This window comes from Leptodactylus fuscus, chromosome 1, assembly GCF_031893055.1.
Source record: "Leptodactylus fuscus isolate aLepFus1 chromosome 1, aLepFus1.hap2, whole genome shotgun sequence".
Lineage (NCBI taxonomy): Eukaryota > Metazoa > Chordata > Amphibia > Anura > Leptodactylidae > Leptodactylus > Leptodactylus fuscus.
Window position 1 is genome coordinate 335374531 of NC_134265.1, and position 13591 is coordinate 335388121.

Below are 13591 nucleotides of genomic sequence, written 5' to 3' on the forward strand. Positions count from 1 at the left end.
TAGTAGTTATATTCTTGTACATAGGAGGCAGTATTATAGTAGTTATATTCTTGTACATAGGGGCAGTATTATAGTAGTTATATTCTTGTACATAGGAGCAGTATTATAGTAGTTATATTCTTGTACATAGGAGCAGTATTATAGTAGTTATATTCTTGTACATAGGAGCAGTATTATAGTAGTTATAGTCTTGTACATAAGGGTAGTATTATAGTAGTTATATTCTTGTACATAGGAGCAGTATTATAGTAGTTATATTCTGGTACATAGGTGCAGTATTACAGTAGTTATATTCTTGTACATAAGGTTGTAATATAGTTGTTATATTCTTGTACATAAGAGCCAGTATTATAGTAGTTATATTCTTGTACATAGGAGCAGTATTATAGTAGTTATATTCTTGTACATAGGAGTAGTATTATAGTAGTTATATTCTTGTACATAGGAGCAGTATTATAGTAGTTATATTCTTGTACATAGGGGCAGTATTATAGTAGTTATATTCTTGTACATAGGAGAAGTATTATAGTAGTTATATTCTTGTACATAGGAGCAGTATTGTAGCAGTTATATTATTGTATATAGGAGCAGTATTATAGTAGTTATATTCTTGTACATAGGAGCAGTATTATAGTAGTATTAAAGTTGTATAGCTGTGTATATAGGAGACATTTAACAACTAGCATCCTAGTAGTGAAAAAGAGTCAGAACATTTCAGAACATTGGTAGGATCAGGAGCCAAATGTAATAATCATAAACTGTGTCTTTCCCAGGCATAATGCCTCCTGTAACCTGCCTCATAAATATTTAGATGTACACCCCGAAGGATCTGTGGAGTATAGTCATTTTTCGACGTCTCCAAAGGAATAACACGATAAGCTCTTAATCCGCGCGCTTTTCAGAAAAAACAACCAGTGAAGTTACAACAAATCTTAGGGGATTTATAAGACACTTGATCAAAGATAAAGTTATGTTAAACAGCTGCTGTGGCTGACAGGCGAAGGGAGCAGAATAATTAAAGGTGTAGCCGCAGTGGGGTATAATATCATTATTTTACAGGAAATGTGTGGCATACAAAGGGTAGAGGCGTCACGGTGGCTCAGTGGTTAGCACATCTGCCATGCTGCAATAGGGTCTGAGTATTAATCTGGCAGATCTACATCCTTGGGCAGGGCTGGGTCCAGGTGTACGTGTAATTGTCAATGATAACATATATGTGAGCTTGCATTTACCTACGCTGGTTATGTTAACACTGTGGCAGGACAAGATTTTGAAACTGAAAAAATGATAATCTATTATTTACACACCATTATGAAACTGGCCTTTTAAAGAGGACCATTCACCACCTCCACCAACTCCAACTCTTTGCATAGTCGATGCTCCACTGATTCTGGCACTGTTGGAATTTGTTCTCTAGCCTTCACCATTCCTGAGCAATCATTGATGTTAATTTCAGTATAATTATGCTCTCTGCTGACAGGTGGGCGGATCCCGTCTTTCTGCTCCCCCCATCTGACAGTAGAAAGCGTTATTGTGCTGAAAATTACATACATGATTGCTCAGGAACGGCGAGAGCTAGAGAAAAAATTCCAACTGTGCCGGAATCAATGCAGCAGCGCCTATTGAGGGATGTGATCAAATACGGTTGGTGGAAGCAGTGAAAGGTTCTGTGTAAGGCACTGTTCGCACAGCGGAAAAGGAAAGTCCAAAACAGCTGCAAGTGGTCCTTCCCTTCCTTAGTAGTTAAGGTCAAGGGTCCATTGTTGTTATGTTAGGATGTCCACACTGTCCGGGGTCCACATCAGTAGCTGATTTTAAAGAACCAGTTGGGCTGAAGGCTTGACACTAGTTTAGATCTACATTAGATGAGTTTAGAGGTCCTTGGTAGTTGAGTTCAGGCATCCATGCTGTCTAAGGTCTGCAGCAGCTGAGGTCAGGTGTCCTCAAAAGCAAAGTTTAAAGGTCCCCAGTAGCTGAGTGTAGAGGCTCTCTGTAACTGAATAAAGGGGTCCCAAGTTGCTGAGGTCAGGGGTCCTCAAAAACAAAGTTTAAAGGTCCCCAGTAGCTGTGTAGAGGTTCTCTGTAACTGAATAAAGGGGTCCCAAGTTGCTGAGGTCAGGGGTCCACACTAGCTTGGTTCTAAAGCAGATGAGCACAGAAGTCTTAGATAGCTGAGTTTAGGCATCTACACTGTTTAGGCTCTGCAGTACCTAAGTACAGTTGTCCTCAATGGCTGATTTTAGGGATCCTTTGCACTTGAATACAAAGGTCCCCAGAAGCCAACGATGAGCTCGGGGGATCCAAAGAGTTGACATTGCTGTAGCCGAGTTTAGAAGTTGTCTTTCAGCGTCACCGATCTGTAGTTTTTATTGTATTACTTATAAGTTTTTTAAAGCACATAGAACAACACTTAGAACGGGCTCTCATAACACTCCATTAACTCTGTTGTAAAACCCTTGACTTCCTGTGGGGAGGAAGTCTCCCTCTCCTCCCGCACATAGTCTGCCAAGGTAACCGTGTCACTTCTTCTCAGACAGCATGTACAACAGAAAGTCTCTTAACGGAATGACTTATTCGGCTTAGTTCCTTCAATAACATGTAACGGAAAGACTTAGTTAAACCAATATACAATTCTCACAACAAGGCAAGATGAATACTTATCTCACAGTTCAGTAATGTTAGGGTTAAACGTGCAGTTGACGTACTTGAGTCTCTGTTTACTGCTTGTAACCCAAGTCCTATATTAGTCTTTAATACAACAACAGGACTTCTGGTTTCTGTTCAGTTCTGGACCTCTGATCCTCATCTGTGACTTTGGGTCAGAGCACAATGGCTTCCTCCTCATGTATGTGAATCCAGAACGCGTAGTGGATCGGTCCTGACTTCCGGCAGGTATTGTCTTCTGCCTGATTGCTGCGTACAGTCATCGGTTACTCTGGCTGTCATATTTCGGCCTAGGTTCATGGTCTATGCTCTGATGCCTGCTTGATTCTTGGGGAGCTCTGCAGCTCCGTCCCACTAGACTCGCTCCCCTTCTCTGGTAGCCATCCAGGTCAGGGCTTCCTGGAGTCAAAAAGCCATTTTCCCCTTTAAAAAACATAATTGGAGCAGATTTACTATTTCTATCCGATGCCGGGTTCACATTAGGGTTGGGGCTTCCGTCCTTCGAGTCCTGACGATTTTAGACAGATTTTTCGGCAGAATCTCCCCTACAGAGACTCCAACACAAGCGTGAATCCAGCCTTAGGCCTACCCCCTTGCCAAGCTAGTCTGAAGAATCGTCTTCAAACTAAATGTGTTATTTTGCACCAAAAATGAGCCAGATCTATTCCAGAATGTGTCAGAGTTGGTGCAGAATACGACTCTATAGAGCACTTTCCCAAATCAAGTCGAGTGATAAAGTCCAGATGTCACAGGCCACCCTTGGATCTTTACTGTGGGCGGACATTGGGACAGATTTAGAGATTCAAAGCAATATTTTCTTTAAAAAGTAGTAAACTCTAGAATGTATAGCCTGCGGCAGAGGTGGTCAACCTGCAGATCTCCGGCAGCTGGAAAGCCGCTCGCCTGTGACTGTGCCGTCTCCAGCGCTCAGCTGCCTGAACACAAAACAGATGCAGCTGTCCACAAATTGGCACCATTGAGACGAGCTGTCACTCCGATTGTGGCGCTGGTTGACAATCCAAATATTGTATATGCCTCCCTGAACACCAGGCTGTCGCTCCGACGCACGGTGCCAAATAAGTGAGGCAGACGTGTAAGATGTAGAATGATGACAGGGGCAGAACATGGCAGACGGGAGCACCGAGATCCAGACATAGAGATATTTCATTGATATACGCTGCATAGAAGAACCTAACGAAATGAAAACGCCAGCTGAATCTTTCCTCTTCCTCATAAAATAACAATTCTAAAGTATTGTTATCATAACATTGTGTTGTGTTATTCCTCTTGGAAATGTATGACATGTCAGACGCAACTCTGACACCCAACTGTCAATGTATTCATGGATTTCCAGGAGGAATAACAGAGGGACGGGGCAATGCAAAGTTATAAGAAAAGATCCTACAGAATTGTTATTTCATGAAGAACACAAGCATGTCGTAAAATAGACAAGTTAGGAGTTAGGGGACCTTTTACCAACTCCATCATCTCCAACTCTTTGCATCCTTGAGTAGGTTCCGCTCCACTGATTCCAGCGCAGTTGGAATCTTTTCTCTAGCCCCTACTGTTCCTGAACAATCAATGCAATTATTTTCAGTATACGGTACGCTAATTAGGCTCTCTACTGTCAGGTGGTACCTGAGCAGGTAGTCTAGGACCGCCCACCTGATAGCAGAGAGCCTTATTAGCCTATTGGGTGCTGAAACAGCACCAATTGCTCAGGAACGGTGGGAGCTAGAGGAAAAATTCCAATTGTGTCAAAATGAGTGGAGCAGCAGCTTCTGAATGGTGCAGAGTTCCTGAGGTGCTCTTAACTGAATTCGATCGGTATGGTACAAGTAATGTAAACAGTGTTTCGTTGTGGGCCGCAGACGTAGCAATAGAACCCAAGCCCTGCTGCTTGATGGTGTCCAAAGACCCCTCTGCCACATAAGAAGACAGTGGTATCATAAAAGGCACATAGTAGAAGGGGCCTTGTTCGAGATTTTGCATCTCTAATGGCTGTTACTAGGGCCATATTCTGTGTTCGGAGCCTCCAGCACAAGGTCCATTTAAAATTGCGGATGAATCCTATAAACACAACTTTTTCATCTGACGATGTCAGGGCGACAACAGTGCATACCCAATAGACCCCATTATATTCAGTGAGGTCCCTCTGGACCCATTGTTGTCCATCATAGAACAGATTGTCTGAAGCAAACATTTGTTCCTATGACTGTCCAGAAGAACGGATTACACCACACTAGTGTGAAAGCTCCCCAAGCAGCCATAGTGATAATGAGACTAATGAATAGCCGCAGTAAACAGCACCACCTGCAGGTAACAACTGGTAATACACTTTTTGTTACTGAATTACATTTTGTGGCACAGAATGACTTTGTGTAATTCCTAACAACATTACATGACAAAAAGGAGCATATGGCAAACTATTTTATCTTTTTATTTTTACAACATAGATACAACTCGTGAGTTTTGGTGGTACAGATTCAGTTTTGTGTGTGAGGTTTAGTATTCATTCATGTATTTATGTATACAGACCGCACATTCTGTCCCTCTTTCTATTCTTCAAAAGCTGGTCTATGTATGGCAGCATGGTGGCTTAGTGGTTAGCACTACAGCCTTGCAGCGCTGGGGTCCTGGGTTCAAATCCTGCCAAGGGCAACATCTGCAAGGAGTTTGTATGTTCTCCCTGTGTTTGCGTGGGTTTCCTCCCAAAGACATACTGATAGGGAATGTAGATTGTGAGCCCTATATGGGACAGCACTGCGGAATATGATGGCGCTATAATGCATAATAAATCAATAAATGTAGACTGCTAGCTTTTTTTTTTTCTGCTAGCAGATTTTTCACTTTACAAGAGGGGAAAACAGCCTTGTGTTTTTTTAAGCGGTTTTTAAAAAAAAAAAAAAAAAAACGCTACAAAAAGCGCAGCAAGGTCCAAAAAAAGCTTCCCAATTAGGAAGCGTTTTTTTCTGGTGCCAAAATAAGCCACACGTAATTTACATGTGAACTAAGCCGAAGGATAAAGGTCACACCAGATAGAGATGGAGGGTTACATTTCTCTTTTCTTCATTCACTCCATTTTGTTAATTGCCAAAAATAAACGATTAACCCATCTATTTCTGAAAGTCTTCTTACATTGTAGCATTTTCCTGCCTAAAACTTTTGCACAGCATTGTCAGTTGGCTGGAATTCCCCTGTAATTCACTAGAAGGCCGCCATTACCCTTGGCCCTGAGCTGAATGCTACGTTCAGCTTTCTTCAGCTCTAGTTTCCTTACGTAGCCTTGCCATCTATTTAAAGCTTGGTGTGTGTTCCTGCGGCTTCTCTCAGCGTCACCTCACAGCGGGAGATGGAGGATGAGGCCGTGTCCTAGAAGGACATGCTGGGATCAGACAAGATGGACAGGCCTTCAGATTACATTTCAGATGTCTCTGCACAATCTTCACTAACGTTATCAGCTGCTCAGAGACCTCTGCAAAAATATTGGAGAACCGGTAACATAATGCGAATGATGTCTTATCTGAAAAGCCCTACGTAGGAGGAAACAGAAATAATTCCAACATGGAGGCAGAGGCGTAACCTGAGGCCCCTGGGCCCTAATACAAAATATGAAAAGGGGCCATGTGCTATCTATAATACCAATGTCTTCTTAGGCTGTATTCACACTGAGTAATGCTGGCGTTTTTTGTGCTTATTTTTGCACATAGCGCTGCGTTAACGCCGCGTAGCGCCGTGTTAACGCCGGGCAACGCCACCGCAAAATAGCGCGGCGTTAACGTGGCGTACACATGGCACTACGCGGCGTTAACGCGGCGCTATGTGCAAAAATAAGCACAAAAAACGCCAGCGTTACTCAGTGTGAATACAGCCTTATAGTGCAGTGAGGACTTTGAGCCCCTGAGGCTTCGGGCCTGGATGGGACGGCACCCCTTAAAGTTACACCCCTGCATGTAGGGGTATCCAAAAGTCTGGACAAGGAATGGTGAACACCTATTACTTATGGCTTACATCGGCTGGTTGTAAGGGGGTGAAGCAGGGCTGCACCTGCCATGAGGCGACCTCCTGGCACAAACTGAGGGGCAGCATTATATTAATCAGCCACTTGCTGTTGGTTTATTCCAACAGGTAGAAGCCGATATTTTATTCACCGATCCCTGCTTTTGTCCAGTCCGGAGGAAACAGGGGCCAGTTGCCACAGTAGTGGGAATCAGTGAGAGGACAGTATACTGTGTAGGGACCAGTAAACAGGGCGATATACTGTGTGGGGACCAGTAAAGAGGACAATATACTGTGTAGGGACCAGTAAAGAGGACAATATATTGTGTAGGGACCAGTAAAGAGGACAATATACTGTGTGGGGAGCAGTAAAAAGGGCAATATACTGTGTAGGGACCAGTAAAGAGGACAATATACTGTGTGGGGAGCAGTAAACAGGACAATATACTGTGTAGGGACCAGTAAAGAGGACAATATATTGTGTAGGGACCAGTAAAGAGGACAATATACTGTGTGGGGAGCAGTAAAAAGGGCAATATACTGTGTAGGGACCAATAAAGAGGACAATATACTGTGTGGGGACCAGTAAAGAGGACAATATACTGTGTGGGGACTAGTAAAGAGGACAATATACTGTGTGGGGACTAGTAAAGAGGACAATATACTGTGTAGGGACCAGTAAAGAGGACAATAAACTGTGTAGGGACCAGTAAAGAGGACAATATACTGTGTGGGGAGCAGTAAAGAGGACAATATACTGTGTAGGGACCAGTAAAGAGGACAATATACTGTGTGGGGAGCAGTAAAGAGGGCAATATACTGTGTGGGGAGCAGTAAAGAGGGCAATATACTGTGTGGGGACTAGTAAAGAGGACAATATACTGTGTAGGGACCAGTAAAGAGGACAATAAACTGTGTAGGGACCAGTAAAGAGGACAATATACTGTGTGGGGAGCAGTAAAGAGGACAATATACTGTGTAGGGAGCAGTAAAGAGGACAATATATTGTGTAGGGAGCAGTAAAGAGGACAATATACTGTGTGGGGAGCAGTAAAGAGGGCAATATACTGTGTGGGGAGCAGTAAAGAGGGCAATATACTGTGTAGGGAGCAGTAAAGAGGACAATATACTGTGTGGGGAGCAGTAAAGAGGGCAATATACTGTGTGGGGAGCAGTAAAGAGGGCAATATACTGTGTGGGGACCAGTAAAGAGGGCAATATAATGTGTGGGGACCAGTAAAGAGGGCAATATACTGTGTGGGGACCTGTAATGGGAACAGTATACTGTGGGGGTTAGTAAAAGGGACAATATAATGTATGAGGGTCAGTATAGGGGGTGTTATACTGTGTGTCATAGAAAAATGGTAGGCTAATGGTAGGGAAATGCTTCATCCAGGTCTTGTGATGAGAAAGAGGATGAAGATGGAGGAGAAAGGAAGTGACATCTATTCCTAACTCCTCCCTCCCTACAGTAACACACTAGGCACTGTATACTAAAGCTGAATATACACTGATTAGAGATGAGCGAACACTGTTCAGAGCAGCCGTTACGAACAGCATGCTCACGGCACGCTCCCATAGAAATGAATGGAAGCGGACGGCACGCGGGGGGTTAAGCGACCGGCCGCCGGCAAAGCGTACGTGCCAGGTGCTTTCATTCATTTCTATGGGAGCGTGCTGTTCGGATCGGCTGATCCGAACAGTGTTCGCTCATCTCTAACACTGATATATACTCCTAAAGCAGAATATACACAGATATATACTCCTAAAGCAGAATATATACACTGATATATTCTTAAAGCTGAACCAGTCTGTATAAATCTACACAACTACTGCATGAAGAAGAAACTGCAGGAGTTATTGGTTCTCCCATCCCAAAGTCATGTCCCCCTTTGCTGATGGCTCTGGGGGTGTCTGACGCCTTAGTAACAAGTTATTGCCTTTCCAAAGGTAGTATGTGATGGGATTTCTCAGGCTACTTTCACATCTGCATTGGTGTCTTCATTTGGAGACTCTGTCTCAGTGTGTATCCAAAATCTTATAAGAATGTACATCCGAAGGAACCCCCTGATAGTCAATGGTCTGCCTAGCCATTGTTCTGGTCCGTACAATGGAGAAGCCGATGCTAGTGTGAACATAGAGTAAGGAATTGTGATATGAAAGTGATACAGGGTTGTAGCAGGTAGCTATCAGGCCCTGGACACTGATGGGCCTCAAAGGTCCATCTGCCCTATAAAATATACCACTATTCTAAATCGCACAGGGTAGGCAGATTTTGCTATCGGATGTAAGATATTCAAGTTACACCTAAATAGATAGATAGATGATAGATAACTAGATAGATAGATAGATAGATAGATAGATAGATAGATAGATAGATAGATGATTGATAGATAGATAGATAGATAGATAGATAGATAGATGATAGATAACTAGATAGATAGATAGATAGATGATTGATAGATAGATAGATGATAGATAACTAGATAGATAGATAGATAGATAGATAGATAGATAGATAGATAGATAGATAGATAGATAGTGTAGATAGATAAATAGATGATAGATAGATAGATAGATAGATAGATAGATAGATAGATAGATGATACATACATAGATAGATGATACATAGATAGATAGATAGATAGATGATAGATAGATAGATAGATAGATAGATAGATAGATAGATAGATAGATACTATATATGATAGATAGATAGATAGATAGATAGATAGATAGATAGATAGATAGATACTATATATACTGTATGATAGATAGATAGATAGATAGATAGATAGATAGAAAGATAGATAATAGATAGATAGATAGATAGATAGATACATAGATAGGAGATAGATAGATAATAGATAGGAGATAGATAGATAGATAGATGATAGATAGATAGATAGATAGATAGATAGATAATAGATAGATAGATAGATAGATAGATAGATAGATAATAGATAGATAGATAGATAGATAGATAGATAGATAGGAGATAGATAGATGATAGATAGATAGATAGATAGATAGATAGATAGATAATAGATAGATAGATAGATAGATAGATGATAGATAGATAGATAGATAGATAGATAGATAGATAGATAATAGATAGATAGATAGATAGATAGATAGATAATAGATAGATAGATAGATAGATAGATAGATAGATAGGAGATAGATAGATGATAGATAGATAGATAGATAGATAGATAATAGATAGATAGATAGATAGATAGATAGATAGATAGATAGGAGATAGATAGATAGATAGATAGATAGATAGATAGATGATATATAGACATAAATAATGGCCCTTTCTTCCTTGCAGGAGCAGCAGGAATATCTGTACATATATATAACGGTACAATGTTGTGTTTTCTCTCCTAGGAGTGATATGTGGTAACATTTGGCCCCTTTCAGAGAGTTCCCTCTGTCTTCTCTGGCAAATATTGGATGGTAAATCCTGAAGACAGCTCCTGGCTGAGACTCCTCGAAAAGACATCTGGATCTCGAGCTTCTTACACAAAGACAGAGAACAAAAACTGCCGTTCAGCTTTTTCGCCTGTGCAATGTATCTAGCCATAACCTCCCGCATTCGCCTGGGATATTTTCCTGTCACTTCATCGCACAGCCAGATTGATTTTCTTTTTTGCTCTTGTGCCAAAGATTTCGAGAAGCTTTGTGTCACTTTATTGTCTCAATTCATCCGATTTTTTTTGGTTTTGTCCAAAGAAGCCGAGATTTCCTATCAAGCTCCTGCACAGAATCTCATATATTTATTGCCGAGTGTATAATGGAGTTCCCCTTTAAGGGCCATGATGCTTGACTACCAGAGGCTTTCACCGGACTTTGCTTTATTGACTGTATATTTTTGTCACAAGTAGATCCTGATTTGATAAAGTGTAAAGTCCTGTCGGGATGGGGACTTGCATGGGACTTTATGGATCGTAGTGGAAATAATAATATGACGCAGTTTGCCAATTAAATACACGATAAATTGCTATTATACACCGGTTGTGCACTGGTTATTCACACACCCGATACACAGTGCTCAGATGCTCAAAGATATACAGTACATGAGCTGGAATCAAGGCAATACTTGACAGACTTGGTAATTATATTGGAAATAAAGTTTTAAAAAAATGAAAAAAAAATTAAAATGTTATAGATGTATTTTCAAAAAAAGTCCTCCAACAGCCTCATCATTCATCTTACTATCCCAGTAGTCAGGGCAGCTTCTGAAGTGAAATGGTCGGAGCATAGTCACAGCTCGGCAAAATATGAGGACAATACACAATTAGGTTACAGGGACCCATAGACCTCCAATACCTGTTGGGACAATAACTATTGCTCCTGACTTGTCAATACATGTGCACACTCAGCCAAGCATGCATGTGTTTTTAATGGGAAAAGAGGAAAAGCTAATAGAAGATACCTCTGGTAGTGACCTATCTCCAACATGACGTCCAACATGCTCTAGGGACAGGTGAGGACACCTTCATGCACATAGGGTCAAAATTGGTGGGTTTGGCTTCCAGGTCCAGCAATGACTTTCAATGACTGGTCACTGCAGCCACTGCTGACCCACTACGGTCCAGAATTACCTCTTGAGGTCCCATTTAGCTTGCTTGAGACATTGCTAGACCAGAAAGTACAGAGAAGCTAGAAACCAGGACATGGCAGAACCAAAGCTGGGGAAATCCAGTGTTGGGTTGGGGTTCTTTGGGCCTACTTGATAAAATTATTCTGGTGGCCCACCCTCCAGTCGATCATTGTACCCTTACAATTTGGGTTCCTGCTCCTGGAGCATTATTGTGTTAGAGCTGGGCTCACCAGAGTGTCTTCTGGTACTTTGGTTGGCCAGTCTGACATTGAGGGAGTCGGTGAGTATATTTTCAGCTGCCTCCAATAAAGTTTTCCATACTAGACCACCCCATTGTCCATGTAATCGATCTTACAAAAGAGACAGTCTTTGTGACTCCTATTGGACCCTTGGACAGAGGAAGGCTAGCCCTGGTTGATCCTATGTTACTGGGAGGTGGGAACTTGTGCATGACCCCCCTGCATTGTTAGCAAATAAGGGGTGTGGGTGGGTAAGGAAGAAAAGCCCCAAGAACTTCTGTCCTAGATGGCAAAACACATGAAGTTTAGGCCCATTTTGATCCCATTATATCGAGCCTGCTCTTTTCTGTTTATTTCAATCCCCATTGTTTCCCAAATGCATATGGAGGAATTCCTGATTTATTTCTTTAAGAATATGCTTAAAATTTCCAAAATCAGGACCGGAACATACTCTGAAAGTTTAGTCTCCGATACGCTTGATCTCATATAAATACATGGAAAGTCCGGATTCATCAGAAATTACAGAATTTCTCTGCTCATTAGATCTTGGCAGATCTATGTGAAATTTATATAACACAGGCAACTGTCCGGCTCTCATACCAGCCCTAAGGAGATTAAAACCACATGAGCAAAGCCTAAAGCAAAGGAGCTCCGGGGAGACGGGTGACAGAATGATAGAAGAATGCAAGGCTTTACCTTGTAATAGGTGCAGACTCCTTAGTAATGTCTGCCATGGCAATGCCCAGGAGAGTCTCGCCACGTGATCTGGACTATGCGCCATATATGCAGCTTTGTTTAACTATCTTCTCAATAGAAGACAAATGTAGCATAGACCTACATAAGGAGAGGAGATGAGATTGGGTCCCATTATGATGCTGGGTCTTGTTACCCAGAATGGAAGGACCCCGTGTTTGATTTTGTCCTCATGTCCCTTCTATGACCTAGTTGATCAATATGTGATCAGGGCTTGGTATCCATGGATTCTGGTGGTTGAAAAGGCTGTAGCATTCAGGTGAACATTGCGGCCTCTTCACTGTTTACAGAGTACATTGCATAGGGACCGATGAGTATGATGTCATCAGTACAAGGAAGAGGCCGCAGCAATGGTGAGCTAGTGCAAAGAGTCCATAAGTGGGCCCCATTACCACTACTTAGACATGCTGCCTGACCACCGCTTCATTCAGAATGGGGAACGAAGGTCCCTAGTTCTCTTGATCAGTGGGGATTCAGTGGTTGGACCAGCACCGATCTGCAAGTTATACCATCCTATGGATAGGGGATCATTTGCTTTTATGGGAAAACCCCATTAAGATGGTCCATCACACAATAAGATGTCCCTCCAGTCCTAATAAAGCAAATAGAATTGACATTGGGAACCCACCAGCACTGTCCTACTTAAAGGGGGCTCAGTGCAAGTGCACCATTTGCCCTATAGTTAAAGTGACCCTGGTCCTGGGTGTACAGATTATCGCTGTGCTGACAAGATTAATAACGTAAGTACCGTAAATAATTTCAGAGAATTCTGTTATTTGGTACGCCAAAATAGTAGATGCAAAAACTGTAACTTGCCCAACAATAACCCAAATTTTCAGTGAATTTTCAATCAAACTCATTGTTTTGATGCAAAAGTTATTCGTTCTGGAATGGGGAGACCAAATAATGTTCTTTTGTATACTAATAGGTAAACTTTTTTTCAGGATTGGATATGCCATTAATTAAACCCCTTCAATGGGATTGAACGAAGACATTCTCTATCGATAGGATAGGCTCTAGCCACGTGATCATAGGGATCCAACTACTAGAAGCCATACCAATCTCGATAATGGGACTCTGGTTCTCCTGACGGAGAGGCACAGTGAGCATTGGCCCTACCTCTCTATTCATTATAGGATAGCTGAGTACAGGGGTCTACTATACCCATAACCTCCATGCAGAGTGCTATCAGGAAGGGAGAACCTGAGCCCCATTCTTGGGATTGTACGGTTCCAAGTGGGTGGACCTCCACCGATCATGAAGTTATCTTGTATCCTATCAATACAGCATAACTTCATATCTTGGCACAATCTCTTTAATTTTATAT

The 13591-nt window shown here is 41.9% G+C and overlaps 1 protein-coding gene across 1 annotated transcript in view; it reads left to right on the plus strand.

Annotated features, from left to right (window-relative positions):
* ATOH8 (atonal bHLH transcription factor 8) overlaps positions 1-10775 on the plus strand; it is a 44410-nt gene extending 33635 nt beyond the window's left edge. Inside the window, exon 3 of the mRNA XM_075261216.1 lies at positions 10057-10775. Within this exon, the coding sequence (XP_075117317.1) occupies positions 10057-10062 (6 nt within the window). The 3' untranslated portion in view covers positions 10063-10775. The remainder of the gene's footprint in view (positions 1-10056) is intronic.
* The last annotated feature ends 2816 nt before the right edge of the window (positions 10776-13591 follow it).